Here is a 17070-nt window from a genome sequence, read left to right as displayed (position 1 = left end):
CATGGTCCATTTGGGTTGCATGGCACCATGCAATTGGTTAAACTAAATGAGAGAAATAACACATAAGATTTATTAATATATTATAAGTTCTAATATAGTAATAATATTATTTAATTAGTTTTGATCAAGAATTAATTTAGAATTAATTAAGTGATCAAAAGATAACTAATTACATATATGGGTAGATTGTGTAAATCTTCCATATCTTATATAGTGGGCTAAGAGGCTCCATGGATTATCAAGTTGGGTTCCACCCATAGGATACTCCATGGAGTTAACCTAGGGATCAAGAAATGAAGATTCATGGAACATTAGAGTTTACCTAATGCAACACACTATATCAGCAATGTAACTCTTCCCAAAATCGGCTACACTAAGAAACAAGAGGGCTAGGCTGAGTTTGCATTTGGTGTTGTCTGAATCATTTGAGGAATCACACTTGAGGTGCTAGGCTCACAAGGTTTCAAGGAACACTTTCAACAACAAGGGATGTAGTTCCATCTCTTATACAAAGAAAATTATACCCCATGTATGCTAGATAGGTTCATAACCTTGGAAAACAACTTTGCATGATTATTAGACAAACATAGATCCAAGGTTATTAGGGTTGCATGTACACTTAGGAAGTGTTAGAATGCTCAAAACCCATCAATTTCATGAGTGAGAATGGGTCGGAAGGGGTCAAGCCAGAAGCGTTGTTGTTGTTCGAAGTAGACATCTGAAAATTCTGAGTATTGGAATCAAACCACGCTCACTGGAATCACTTCATGGAATTTATCTCGAGTGATCGTGAGACGCTAATATCATATAATTCTTCAAACCTAGAGATATGATTTGTTACTTACGAGTTGGTTATGCATTGATTGTACGAAAACACATTGGTAACTCCATGTTATAAAACGTGCTTTTGTGTATAATTCAATGAGTGGTAGAACAAACGTATGAGTCGAAGTTTATCTGTTCCTTCTTGGATTAGAAGCTGATATTTGGTCCCCTCGATAATTTTGTTTTGACCTATGTACCGGGCCCGGTCAGAACTAAGTTGATGTGTTCAATTAAGTTCTTTGCCAAACAAATCAGGAATCGGGAAACAAACTGCTGGACAATAAGTAAGACATTGTTCCATGTAATTGTCCGGCTGATATCTAGAAAAGAGGATTATATGATCACTTATCTTAAAATGGCGTATCAACATCTTCTCTGTTCCGAGAGACCTTGAAAGAGCTATGATTGCCGATCGGTTCCTGAAGTATTGCACTTATAGTCATTAGACTTATCCAAGTGGGAGAATGTTGGATAAGGTGTCTAAGTCCATAACTATTTTTGGTAAGTACTTGACCCGACCCAGCATGGTCCATTTGGGTTGCATGGCACCATGCAATTGGTTAAACTAAATGAGAGAAATAACACATAAGATTTATTAATATAGTATAAGTTCTAATATATTAATAATATTATTTAATTAGTTTTGATCAAGAATTAATTTAGAATTAATTAAGTGATCAAAAGATAACTAATTACATATATGGGTAGATTGTGTAAATCTTCCATATCTTATATAGTGGGCTAAGAGGCTCCATGGATTATCAAGTTGGGTTCCACCCATAGGATACTCCATGGAGTTAACCTAGGGATCAAGAAATGAAGATTCATGGAACATTAGAGTTTACCTAATGCAACACACTATATCAGCAATGTAACTCTTCCCAAAATCGGCTACACTAAGAAACAAGAGGGCTAGGCTGAGTTTGCATTTGGTGTTGTCTGAATCATTTGAGGAATCACACTTGAGGTGCTAGGCTCACAAGGTTTCAAGGAACACTTTCAACAACAAGGGATGTAGTTCCATCTCTTATACAAAGAAAATTATACCCCATGTATGCTAGATAGGTTCATAACCTTGGAAAACAACTTTGCATGATTATTAGACAAACATAGATCCAAGGTTATTAGGGTTGCATGTACACTTAGGAAGTGTTAGAATGCTCAAAACCCATCAATTTCATGAGTGAGAATGGGTCGGAAGGGGTCAAGCCAGAAGCGTTGTTGTTGTTCGAAGTAGACATCTGAAAATTCTGAGTATTGGAATCAAACCACGCTCACTGGAATCACTTCATGGAATTTATCTCGAGTGATCGTGAGACGCTAATATCATATAATTCTTCAAACCTAGAGATATGATTTGTTACTTACGAGTTGGTTATGCATTGATTGTACGAAAACACATTGGTAACTCCATGTTATAAAACGTGCTTTTGTGTATAATTCAATGAGTGGTAGAACAAACGTATGAGTCGAAGTTTATCTGTTCCTTCTTGGATTAGAAGCTGATATTTGGTCCCCTCGATAATTTTGTTTTGACCTATGTACCGGGCCCGGTCAGAACTAAGTTGATGTGTTCAATTAAGTTCTTTGCCAAACAAATCAGGAATCGGGAAACAAACTGCTGGACAATAAGTAAGACATTGTTCCATGTAATTGTCCGGCTGATATCTAGAAAAGAGGATTATATGATCACTTATCTTAAAATGGCGTATCAACATCTTCTCTGTTCCGAGAGACCTTGAAAGAGCTATGATTGCCGATCGGTTCCTGAAGTATTGCACTTATAGTCATTAGACTTATCCAAGTGGGAGAATGTTGGATAAGGTGTCTAAGTCCATAACTATTTTTGGTAAGTACTTGACCCGACCCAGCATGGTCCATTTGGGTTGCATGGCACCATGCAATTGGTTAAACTAAATGAGAGAAATAACACATAAGATTTATTAATATAGTATAAGTTCTAATATATTAATAATATTATTTAATTAGTTTTGATCAAGAATTAATTTAGAATTAATTAAGTGATCAAAAGATAACTAATTACATATATGGGTAGATTGTGTAAATCTTCCATATCTTATATAGTGGGCTAAGAGGCTCCATGGATTATCAAGTTGGGTTCCACCCATAGGATACTCCATGGAGTTAACCTAGGGATCAAGAAATGAAGATTCATGGAACATTAGAGTTTACCTAATGCAACACACTATATCAGCAATGTAACTCTTCCCAAAATCGGCTACACTAAGAAACAAGAGGGCTAGGCTGAGTTTGCATTTGGTGTTGTCTGAATCATTTGAGGAATCACACTTGAGGTGCTAGGCTCACAAGGTTTCAAGGAACACTTTCAACAACAAGGTATGTAGTTCCATCTCTTATACAAAGAAAATTATACCCCATGTATGCTAGATAGGTTCATAACCTTGGAAAACAACTTTGCATGATTATTAGACAAACATAGATCCAAGGTTATTAGGGTTGCATGTACACTTAGGAAGTGTTAGAATGCTCAAAACCCATCAATTTCATGAGTGAGAATGGGTCGGAAGGGGTCGAGCCAGAAGCGTTGTTGTTGTTCGAAGTAGACATCTGAAATAGAAAAGGAAAAAAGTTTAGGTTAGATAAAAATCCCCAATTAAACACCCAAATGAGAAATTAGGGCTATCAACACAATTATACACAATTTAGAAGTGGGATGCCGCAATCTAAATTTCAAATAATTTGAAGGTAAACAAATGACGATTCACTAATTTCCAACCATGAAAAACGCAAAATAGTTTTAAGTTTTAAATGAACTGAAACCCCTAAATTCTTTTGACATTCATTGAACTTTTCAATGCCTTGTTTAAATCTCGATATACCCTTCATGTTTGTGACTGGTATACCAAGGATCACAAACAAGGTGTGAATAACCATTCAAATGTACTTGGTACTCTAGATGTTACAAATCAACTAATCAATGTGTTGGTTAGCCACACATGCTCCATTGATGTATGATAAACATAAAGCTACCTTTTGACACCTTTGCTAGTCCATAGTAGTGTGCCGGTTATCCACGCATGCTCCACTAACGACTTGGCAAGGTTACTTTATTTAATGTTTCAAAATTTAATCATTATACTTTTGATGAGGAATGAGTTTATTTAATCATAGTAGTTTGGGAATTTTCTAAAAAAACATTTAGTTACTTTATTTAATCATTATACTTTTGATGAGGAATGAGTTTCCCTATACAACCCGTTCAGCTAACGACCCTCCACCAATCAAAGAAGCAATAGGTGAGAGTGGACACCCATTAAACTGCCATTTTATAGGCAACAACCTTATACTCACCCTTATAGATCGGGTTCGTGAATGAGGTCTACTAACGATAAGACTAGCTTAATCTTATATATATATATATATATATATATATATATATATATAGAGAGAGAGAGAGAGAGAAAGAGAGAGAGAGAGAGAGATTAATCTTATAATATTATAATAATATAAGTGTTGAATTCTAAATTTGTAAAATTCTAGGGTTTATAATTTAAATGTTTCAAAATTAAACTTTTATTCAAAATATTTAAATTCCAAAACTTGAGGGCATGTTCTGAAACTTTTCAAAACTTTCTAGATCTAATTACAAATAATTTAATTTAATAATTAATTAGTGGTTATCTAAATTTGACCTAATTAAATTTCATGCCAAGGTAATGCAATCAAATAATTAAAGTTATCATATAAGGAAATAATTATCTAATTAATTGGCAATTATCTTCTACTTTGATAAGGATATCAATATCTACTATAATCATCGGTAAAAGTCACATAAAATCGACTTGCATCGCTTGTGTTGGATCTGAAGGGCACATACACATCTGTTTGTATGAGATCCAACAATCCCTCACCTCTTTCACACGAACATGTGAGAGGTGACTTAGTCATCTTTCCAAGCAAACAATACTCACATGTATCATCTGACCTTAGGTCAAATGATTCCAAAACTCCATCCTTTTGGGGTTGGGCAATTCGCTTCTTGTTGACATGTCCAAGACGACAATGTCACAAACATGCTTTGTCTAAACCATTAGACGAATCAATGTGCAACACACTATTTCCTAAATTGTCTACAACCATCACAGTTTCATATACACCATCACAAGGCAATGCTTCAAAATAAAATACACCATTATAATAAGCATTAATAGATCCATTCTCATTATTAAAATAATATCTAAAACCTTGTATATACAAACCATGAGAAGAAATAATATTCCTCGTCAAGTCTGACGAGTAGCACATATTATTTAAGTCTAAACATAATCCACTACTAAGTTTTAATGAATAAACGCCAATGTTGGTAACAGGTGATGATCTCCTATTGCCCATTATGAATTTCATCTTCCCAAGCTCCATATTCCTAATTTCTCTTAGTCCCTGCTAGTCAGAGCAAATGTGAAAACCACATCCTGTATCAACGACCCAACAATTAGAATCTGATGAATTTTTAGACAAAATAATATAAATACCTGTAGAGGTACGCTTGATCTTTCCATCCTTAATTTCCTACAGATACTTAGGGTAGCTTCTCTTCCAATGCCCCTTGTCTTGGCAGTAAAAGCACATTGCATCCTTTGGATTTGAGGCCGGGGGAGCAGAATTGTTTTTTCCTTTGGATCCACTACTTGAAGACCCATCATGAGACTTTCCCTTCAAATTTTTCTTTGAGGGAGCTTTCTGCTTTTTCCCCTTTCCTTTTCCAACAGCTAGGACTGGAGCAACAACAGTTGAAGTGGATTTAGCAGCCTTTCCTATCAATCGACTTTTAGCGGTTCTCAGCACGCCTTGAAGTTTACTCAATGTAACTTCCTCTTTGCTCAGATGATAAGTCATATTGAATTGATCATAGAAATGAGGCAATGAGTGCAAGTCTATGTTAATAGCAAGCTCCTCATCGAAGTTCAAATTCAGCTTGAGTAAACGATCCACATATTTTTGAATGCATTACAGGTGGGTCGTGATGGACTCTCCATCCTTCATCTTGATGGTTATGAGTGACATGACTATTTCATAACTTTCATGACGAGTACTTTGATGGTACTTTTCCATCAAGTCCTGGCACATCTTGTAAGGCAAATAGTCCTCATAAAACCGATGTACCTCAAGAGTCATAGTTGTCACCATAATGCAAGACACTTTGGTATCGTTCTTGCATTAGGCCCTATAATAAATTATTTCTTCAGGAGTAGCTTTAGTTTCATCTATCTCGTTCAGCTGTTTCTCGAGGACGTATTCCTTGTACTCATAATGCAAGGCCATTTTAATGTTTCAGATCCAATCATTGAAATTAGAACAATCAAATGTGATCCTCACACAAATTTTCAAGAGCGAGAAAGAGTTTGAGGAGTTCTTGTTGCAGGAGCCAGAAGTGTTGTGTGAGGTAGACATTTGAAAAGCGAAGAAGAACAACTTTTTGGTTAGATAGGAAATCCTTAATATAACACCCAAATGAAATATTAAGGCTAGGAACCAACACGATAAATCACAATTCATAAAAGGGATGTCGTAATCCAATTATAAATTATTTAAAGGTAGGTAAATGACAATTTACCAATTCGACCATGAAAACGAAATTTTAAATGAATTAGGTTTTGAATGAAACAAAATTCCTAGATCTTGTGAGATTCATTGAACTATTCAATGGCATGTTTAATCTCGATTATGCCCTTTAATTTTGTGACTGGGATACCAAGGATCACAAACAAGGCATGAATAACCATGCAAGTTAGCTTGGTACTCTCGATGTCATTTACCAACTAATCAATGTGTCGGTTAACCATACATGCTCCACTGATCAATGATAATTTAAGAGCAACCCATTGCCACCCTTTGTTAGAACAAGTTAGTGTGTCGGTTAACCAGACACGCCCCATTTACGACTTGACAAAGTGCAATGTGCAATTTCATGGATTAGCTTCAAATTCACATTTTCCTAAAGTAACTAAGATTGAGAATTTATAAAAACATTAAGTTACTTTATATTTATCATTATACTTACTAATGAGAGATTAATGTCCTATCCTACCCGTTTGGCTAACGACCCTCCACTCGTCAAGAGCTAAGCAGTTAATATCGCCGATTTCCGGGTGATTTCCAGGTGGGATATCGGTTATAGGTAATTTTCAAAATAGCGGTGTAAAATATCGGTCCAAAATATCGGACCGCAAATATCGATGATATTTACCGATATTTAACCGATATTTACCGATATTTCCAGGGGATTTCCAGGTGGGATATCGACTAAGTAATTTTACTTGCTTTTTTTAGTGTTAAGTTATGGTCTTAAGTTTTATGGACTTAACTTAACTGAACCAGTTATTATGTTAAGTACTTAATTTTTAGTTTTAGGTCATACACTCATGTCTTCAGGATTAACCGATCTTATTGTTATGTTAATTGTTGCATACTTAAGTGTTAACTTGCTAGTTTTTATAGGTTTGATCATGTTGATGTGCTAAGTACATAATTCTTAAATGATGATGATGATATTAGAGTTGATGTCGATGATCTAGCTAAAATAATTGGATAGCTAGGTTGATGTGAACTTGGAGGAAGATCCCACGACCTATGTAAGATTATGTTTCAAACATTGACAGTTTTGAATTTTGAATTTTTATATTACTTTTATATATGTTTTATGTTTATATATATATATATATATATACATATATATATATATATATATATATATATTATTCATGATATAAAAATACGGATATCCCATCGATATCCCACCGTGATAACCTATATCCCAAATATCGGCCCTCGACCGATATTTGATTTTGGCCCACTATAACTGCCTAGGTCAAGAGTGCAGCGGGTACCAATGGATACCCAATGGCGGTTATTTTATAGGCCGCTTCCTTAAACACCCCTTATAGACCAGCTTCATGAATGAGACCTACTAACAGTAATACTGACTTTTCTTATACATATATATAAATTAAAATTTTAATTCTATAATAGTATAAGGGTGTATTTTAAACTTTTAAAATAGTAGAGTTCTAGAATTTAAGATTTCAATATTAAACTTTTACTTAAATTTTAAAAATCCGAAACCGAAGGGGTATTTTCTAGAACTTTTCAAAAATACTAGATGAAATTTTAAATAATTAAATTAATAAAATAATTTTTTCTGTATCTTAAAATTTGACCAAATATCTTAATTTGATAAGGATATAGATTTAACATTCTAGAAAATTCAATTTTAGACATTAAAAACGAATTTGCTAATTATCCTAATCAAACAAAGATATCAAAATCAAAAAAATAGGGATATGATAGCCTGACTTGTCGAGTTATTGAAATGAACACGTCGAGTATGCTCCACTCGTAGAATCCCATGAGGAACTCATCGAGGCTGATGAACAGATTGACAAATATGTTCCCTCCTCCTTTGGACAATTCACATATGCATCAAATTCAACTGAAAAACATCCTAGGCTCTCACATCACTGATGGGTTATGAGCATAACTACATCCTATGTTATCATGCAACCCTATATACTTTGGATCTAAGTTTTTCACTAGTTGAACATGCAAATTTAATACGAAAGCAATAAACCCTAGATGTAGCATACAATTTCGAAAATTATATAACAAAATTGTTTTGATGATTACCTTACTTGTTATCTGGTAATAACAAGAACTCCTTGTAGATCCTTGACTCTTGAAAGCTTAGTACCTCAAATGTTGCACCTCTAATGGTTCACAAACACCACTAGAAAAAGGATGAGGGGAGAGAAGAGGAATGCACTTAGAATTTTGGTTGGGGTTCTCTTAAAAAGCATTGGGGCCGAAAATCATAAGTCGGGGGTTCCTTATATAGCTGAGAGTTCCTAGGGTTTCTGGAGGAAACCCTAATTTCCTACTTAAGGCTTAGGCAGTCCATTGACTCCTACTAAGAAGCCTTGGACAAAATCTATACAAACTCCCTATATATTTTTGATCACTCCTTTCTAAGGGATCCACCTACATAGTTTCACAACTATCAATGATTTGCAAAACAACCCCTGTTCTTTTAATCAGTTCCTTTAATCCGAAAATAAATTCCAAATAAATTTTTGATGAAATACTAATTAAATAACATGATTTCTCATCATGTTAAGTTGCTAGGGTGAAGGCAACCCTAAAGGCCCGTACTATTATCAAATTAAGTACTTACTAAATATAGTTATAGGCTTAGACACCTAATCCAACTACTTTATAGGTCACCTTCGAGTTGTTCTAGGTAACATAGATCCAATAGAGATATTCTATGATAATGAAGATGAAGTTGCTTTGACTAAAGAACCTAAAGATCACAAAAGGTCAAGGCATATAAAGAGGAATTCCACTACAATAGAGATACAATTGATGATGGAGATCTAGTTGCGAAGGGAGTATCATCAAAGGAGAATCCAGTTGATCCGTTCACAAAAGGGTTGACGAAGGAAAAAACATAGTGTGTATGCTGCGAGCATAGGCATGAGAGGTGATGTTAAGTTTATTTGTTACTTGATTATTTTGAAACATTTAGAATAAGGAATAATTTTTGTAATTGTTATGGTGATTAAATAATGAAGATTTTTTTCAAGTATGTTACTGTTTACAATTAATTTATTATTGTGTTTCATTTTTGAAAGTTTAGATACCTACATATCGATTATTAATTTACTCAAAATCCACAATCAATCATACTCTTAGGAGTAAGTATAGAGTTAAGATTATTGTGAAGTGTTAGTAGATTGTCTATAGTGATTGAGCATGGCATGGGGATTCAGACTAATATTCATGAGTGCTTAATAGATATTTAAGTATTGGAGAAACCTACACTTAGAGAGACTATTTCATGGATCCAATCTCTTTTATTCTTAAAACTGAGAGACATTGAGTTCTTTGCATATAAGTTGGTTGTGTAGTAGCCTTACTCTAATGCTATCCATAACTGGTGATCATAACGGGTAAGTCTATGCATGATTTAATGATTAAATATAAACTATGTAGCCAAAATTTATTTGTTTGTTTTTGCCTCAATAGGAAAAGCGATATCGTGGGCCCTTAATTAATTTGATGATGACATTAATGTTCTAGGCCTAGCGTGAAATAAATGGATGTGTTCAATTAGCAGTCTATTTTGATCATCATGAATAAGAAATGAGAAACATAATGTTAAACTTCTAGTTTGATTCATTATCCATGACTCAGTTCACAATGATATCTTGTGGAAATAGAGGAATAATTGATCACTTATCTAAGTGTTGAGTTTTGATTAGATTTGAGTTCGGCAGTTGTTATGGAAGGAATGCTTTGTTGGTTATTCGAAGATTATTCGACCAATTGTAGTTGATGACTTATTCAAGTGGGAGACTACTAGAAATATGTGTCCAATGTCATAATTGGTATAAATTTAGGAATAATAACAAATTACTTTTAGGGTTGCCCTCAAGAGCTAAAATAACTAGAAAAAGATTTAAGAGAGTGATATAAATAGTGTATTAATTTATTACATGATAATAAATTAATTAGAAACTATTTTAAATTAATTAGGATTAATTAGAATTAATTAGGATTTATTTAAAAGTACATGAGTTGAATGTAAATTAAATAATAGTTGAGCAAGAGGAACATTTTGGATCCTCCAGGAGATGGAACATTTTAAGAGGTTCTAGAAACCTTCTAAAAATCGATCCAGGTAACAGATAAGGTAATGATTTGAATTAGGATTAAATCTATTAATTTAATTAATTCAAATCAACTTTATCTGCAAGTTATCTCGGCTATTTAAATACTAATATGGCCTTCATAAAATCAATCCTACCTCGTGTAAGGATGAGAATTCTGTTTTTCTATCCTCTCTCCTTAATTTTATTCGGGTTTCAGTCTTTTGGCTGTTCTCTTTTAGAGGTATTCGTAATCTGAGTGCTAGATCCATCCAAGAGCAACCAAGAGTTTAATATCTTCAAAGGGATCATAATTATACATGAGTGTACTAGGAAAGTTTGTGATTTTTTTCCGTATTGTTAGTTTATATTCATATTTTGAAAGTAGGTTGCCATAATAGTAAATCCTATATCTAGGGTGCATGTACACGTAGGGTTAATACTGAATGCTTTTGCTGCATAAATTTTGTGTATAGATTAATAGAAAACCCAACAATGAGAAGTACAGAGGAAAGGTATGAACTATTTTTTTTGTAATAGATCATCTTATTATTTTAATGATTTTATAATTGAAGAAGGGTTGTGGATGTCACTATGGTAGGTCGAAAATTTACAAGGATTAATAATCTTTGTAATAAGATGGAAAATTTGAATAGTTATTTGGTGTAAGAAAATTTTATAGACGCTTTTTTTTCAAATATTATGGTATGTTTTCTAGAGAGTCTTTGGTTGGACCATTTCCCTTTATTATTGAAAAGTGATTACTTGAACTATAGCCTAATTGCTTGCAAGTTTTTTAATTCTATATTGAAGTAAAAGACAATCGTTAGGATTATTTAAGAATTTCCACCTCGATTTGAAAAGAAGAGTCGTATTAAACGAATCTAAATAACCAATTTCCAACCTACATTTTCTTTGCTGGCCAATAGAATATCTAATTTCAACCAATGGAGCTTTCACTCACCATCCCCCCTCCAATTAGAAAACCCAATATCATCTTCTCAACAGATTTATTAACAATTCATGGCATTCGGAAAAAGCTAAAAGAAATAAATCCGAAGAGATCATCGGCTCCCAACCTACATAATTGGACATAAAGGCTCCCACTGGTATAACAATATACATGAAAGCAGACTTAGCTACTTTAGAACCTATAAGAGAAGCAAATTGTTGTACCATACAAATCAAAATACCAACAACAAACATATTAGACTTGTGCAAATTCATCTTAAGACCAGAAGCCATGAAAAAGCATTACAAAATGCCAATCAAATTGAGAATATTTTCGCGACTCCATTCTCCAAAAAAGATTGCATCATCCACATAGAAGATATGGGATAAACATAAAAAATGGAGATGGAGATTTATCAATAGACCTAAAGATTTATGAGCGAAGGTCATTCAATCGAAAATGGGAAATGTGGTTAATATGGCCGATGCTTTATAGGCGTTAACTAAGAATTCCCATTTTACAAAAAATTTCAAGTGGATGATTCTACAAAATAGAATGGGATAATGTTAATGTAACCCTACAAACTATTCAATTTGGTTTAAGAAGTCCTAAATGTTATTTTTTAGGCATTTTAAGGGATTAAACTCAACATTTACCAACTGTTTTATCTGGTTTGTAGTGCCAACTTAGAAATAATTGGCATTAGGAAAGCTATGTATGACAAAAAAAACTAACATATCATTAAATTCCACTAGTTCCATTTGATTAAAAAAAAGCACAACCAAACATGAAAATACATCTCACATGTTTCACCTCAAAACCAAATTTGAAGCAAATGCAAAACGAAAATGTCGGAAAGCTCTAATAACAATCGTGCAAGAACAATATATATTTGCTAAGGCTGTAGGGTGTGGTGCCACAAGAACTGCACTTTCTTCACTGATACACATGCAACATGTCATTTTTACAACAAAAGTGTGGCTTCTTTCCACAAACAATGAGTGGTGCCACACTTCTTTTTGAAAATTTTAATTTAAAAAAAATTAATTTTAAATAAATAAACATAACATTTCGTTTCTTCCAAATAAAAAAAAATTACATTGCATTACATCAATATAAAAAAACACACCATGGCATTTTAAAAAAAAAACCTTACCACTTTGAAAATAAAAAAACTAGAAATCTTAAACCTACAAACTTAAAAAAAAACACACATCAAACGATTAAAATAACTTCAAAAATAAAAAACATACCACCTGAAGTTGCCCTCCGAGAACTCGTCTTCCAGGTCATCTGGGGAATCCAAATTGAGGTTAATGTGTTGAATCCCATAAATGTGTTACACCAAGTCAATGCGAACATTGTGAAATGTTTCAATTCTACATACCTCTGCTCTCCTATTTGTGTACTCGTCGCCACCAATTTCTGTTGGTTGTGTGTCAGGGACGGTCCGGCTTGTTATACACACATATCACCCTTTTTTCGTCTTCAATAACCATATTATGCAATATGATACATGCATACATGATTTCTTGAATTTTTCCCATGCCAAAATAAATTTTTAGTGTTTTCAGTATGTACCCACATTTCTTAAGAGCTCCAAAAGCCTGCTCAACATTCTTCATAGCTCTTTTTTGAGCTCTATTGAATTTTTTCCATATATATTCTTGTGGACACATAAATGATTTAACAAACACAACATACTCAGGATGGATCCCATCAACAAGATAATAACCATACTTATATGGCGTTCCACGCATTTGAAATGAAGAATCTGGTGCACATATGTCATATATGTTGTTAACTATAGATGAATGATTAAGAACATTGATGTCGTTAATCAAACTGGGAGAACCAAAAATAGCATGCCAAATTCACTAATCCTATGACACCACCACTTCAAGTATGACCATTGGATGACCATGATCACCTTAGGTAAACTGACCATGGTGTGAGGTAGGGACATTTTACCATGCCTAATAGAGACAAACTACACTTCATATCATTCAAGGAAATCCATGTATGCTAGCATGATGAGCTTGCAGTTGTAAAATGTCATTATGTGTAGGCTTAAGTAAACATTTTGGACCATAAAACTCAGTCACAATTTTTCAAAAAAAATGGATACTATCTCGATCGGTCCTAGCGGACATCTTAAAACTCTCGTCCAACGCATCAGGCGTGATGTTGTATGCTAATTGATGAAGTGTCATTGTGCATTTTTGTAAAAGATTGAAACAATATGTACCTCTAGCATCATGAAGTTTTTGGAAAAAAACCACACTCCCTCGTTAAATCTTCAACTATACATACATATAAAGGTTTGAACATTCTGAAGTGCCTTCGAAAGTAGTACACAAGAAAAGTGGAATTCTCGTGAAAGTAGTCTTGTATCAGGCATTGGATGGCTTCTTCACAGTTTCTATAAACATATCTTCGTGTTCTCCGTTTAGAACTTTCGGCTGCGCTACTGCATGAACATTCATACGTTTGCTCTGCCATTTGAGCAACAACGACAACAACATCAAGCATAAATTTAAGTTCTTCAGAAGACGAAGATGATGACATTTTATAATGATTTTGAGAGAAACAACAATAGAAAGATATAAAAATTTTGTTTTGGTTTGAAGAAAAAAGGGTTTTGAAATGTTTAATTTAAAGGTTTTATTTAAAGGTGTGTGTGTATGTGTCTATATATATATATATATATATATATATATATATATATATATATATATATATATATATATATATATATGAGTAGGATCAAATGAGAACACCTAAAAGGTTGAGAATGCGAGAACAGATCTGATCAAAGGCTATTATCGAATGGGCCATTTATGTAAATTCTTAACATTATAGGAATTAAAGTGTAACTTTAAAATTGTCATATGTGTATAATAGTAATTAAAACTTTAGCTAACTCCTAAAATTTCTCAACTCTCGTCTATTTCCTTTCATATTCCCGTCTCTTTCTTTCTCCCTTGGATACCTAGGGCTTCATAAAAAATATTTGCCACCATCATCCACACACCAATTGAATATGTTCACAATCGCATCTCACATTGCAGCCACCATCACAGTTGGTTCCCTCTTTGGATTTTAACGATTTCATCAACAATAGGGTTCTTTTTCTCTTAAACGGGCAAACAGAGGGGAGAGCACGAGGGGGATTCGGAGAGAGATCGAGAAGGGTGAAGAGATAATAGGTGTTAGAGGCGCTGTTGGTGGTGTCACACGGTATCAGGTGACCTAGCGAGCCGACGATCACCCTAGCGGCTGAAAGTTGTGGTTATCATTCTTATATGTACTGTTATTTTTCTTCTTGTTTGTGTTTTGATTTTCTGATATTAGTTGATTATCAATATCATCAAAACAAAGATCCAAAATGAAAAATCCCTAAAATACAATCCAAAATTTTCATTTTTAAATTATAAATAAAACCATAATCATCCAAATCATCTCATAAAACATAAGTAGCGTATCTCAAAACATCATAACTTCTGTCAACAATACTAGAATATAAAAATGTCAGGCTGAAATATGGTGTGTGGACTGCAATCATCCTGAGCCCTTCCCCCGGAAGTACCTGAAACCAAAACCGAAAAATGTAATCACAAAGATTAGCGAGTCTCCCCAAACCACCACATACCATACACATAATCACATAATAACATACATTGGGCGTTGCCCGCTACATCGGGCTCCGCATGGCATCGGACCGAAGTCTGACATCGGTCATCGTCTAGTATCGGGCCCCACCCGGCATCGGACTGAAGTTCAGTATACATATAAAAAATCAACATATATGTTATATACATATAACAAAGCATATAGCATAAACACAAAACATGAGCATATAAACATTCCTCGGGCTTGCCCCGGTATTGGCCTGAAGCCCAGAACATATAACCATAACATATAAGCTAAACATTACTCGGGCTTACCCCAACATCGGACCGAAGACCGGAACATATAAATAAGCACACGCAAGAATCACGAAGACATCAAGCATACCAACATTCCTAGTGCTTCCCTCAGCATCAGATTGAAGCTGAAAAACATATAACCTACATCGGGCTAACCCCGACATCGGACCTCAGTCCGGCATATGCTAATATACATCAACGGGTCGGCATTGGTGCCTTCGACCCGTTCCTACTAGAGAAAAACTCACCTCACAAAGCTGGTTGCGGGACCTCTCAGTAAGGAAACTCTATCGGCTGCTCCCACGACTCTTCGGCTATCATTAGCAATAACACTTAGTCAAAATCCAATAATCATTCTTAGGGTAAAATAACCATTTTACCCCCTTATCCAATTTGGACCATAACCTAGGCCTAATTCCTTCTAATCTTTCGAAGCCCACTAGTGGCCCACTAAAGGCGCACTAATGGCCTAATTTTCTAAATTGGGCCCAACTCCTCAAATGGGCTTTCCATTAAGCCCAAACATGTCCTTGGTCAATTATCTGACTTCTGATGGCCCATTGCGGCTTAGCTGAACCCTCTTGTTCCTCGTCTCCTTCGTCTTCTTGTGGAGAATAACTATTGGTCTCTCAATGTAATTCAGGCTGTTATCAACCTGAGTGTCCTCTAAAGGCACAACCATTGAATCATCCACTAAGAACTTTTACGAATGAGAAACATGGAAAGTGTTGTGGATCTGGCTAGCTCTGATGGAAGATCCAAATGTTACGCAATCAGACTCACCTGAGCCAAAATCTTGAACCGAACAATGTATATGGATCCTATCTTGCCCTGCTTCCTAAACCGGTTGACACCTTTCCAAGGTGACACCTTTAGGAGGACCATGTTGCCCAACTGAAACTCCGAGTCTGAATGGCGCTTGTTAGTATAGCTTTTTGCCGACTCTAAGCAGTTTAGAGCCTGCTCCGGTCCTACTGGATCGTCTCGGTGGTCTTGAGTACTACTTCAGTACTCCCCATGACCCTATGACCGACCTCGCCCCAACACATTGGGCTTTTACACTTTCTCCCGTTGAGCATCTCGAAGGTAGGTCGGTCTATGCTAGAGTGGTAGTTGTTGTTATATGAAAATTCCGCTAATGGAAGATACGTATCCCAACTGCCACCAGAATCCAAAACATATGCACGCAACATGTCCTTGTGAGTCTGAATCGTCCTCTCGCTCTGCCCATCTGTATGAGGGTGGAAAGCGGTGCTAAAGTGGAGATAAATACCCATCTCGTCGTGAAACTACTTCCAAAATCGGGAAGTGAAACGAACATCTCGGTCTGACACCACCGAGATAGGCACTCCATGTCATGCCACTACCACATGTACGTAGATCACGACTAGCTTCTCATCCGATATACTCTCCTGGATTAGGATAAAAAGAGCACTCTTGGTCAATCGATCCACGATGACCCATATTGAATCTACTCCATGTGCGGTCCTGGGAAACTTGGTAATGAAATCCATCGTGATATCCTCCCATTTCCACACGAGAATGTCTAACGCCTCTATCTTGTCGTGTGGTCGTTGATGCTCGGCCTTGACTTTCCTGCAGGTCAAGCACCGCTATGGAGGGCCACCAGTAATCAGGGCAAAGATCCTGATATATCTTTGTCGCCCTGGGATGGATG

At 35.1% G+C, this 17070-nt stretch overlaps 1 protein-coding gene across 1 annotated transcript; it reads right to left on the bottom strand.

Moving 5' to 3' along the window:
* Positions 1–5376: 5376 nt before the first annotated feature.
* Positions 5377–5703, bottom strand: LOC111918653 (uncharacterized). Its single transcript, XM_023914285.1, has one exon. The coding sequence runs from the start codon at positions 5701–5703 to the stop codon at positions 5377–5379; it is 327 nt and encodes a 108-aa protein (XP_023770053.1).
* Between the last annotated feature and the right edge of the window lie 11367 nt (positions 5704–17070).

This window comes from Lactuca sativa, chromosome 8 (assembly GCF_002870075.4).
Source record: "Lactuca sativa cultivar Salinas chromosome 8, Lsat_Salinas_v11, whole genome shotgun sequence".
NCBI classification, from domain to species: Eukaryota; Viridiplantae; Streptophyta; class Magnoliopsida; order Asterales; family Asteraceae; genus Lactuca; species Lactuca sativa.
This window is presented reverse-complemented; position numbering and strand designations above follow the sequence as displayed.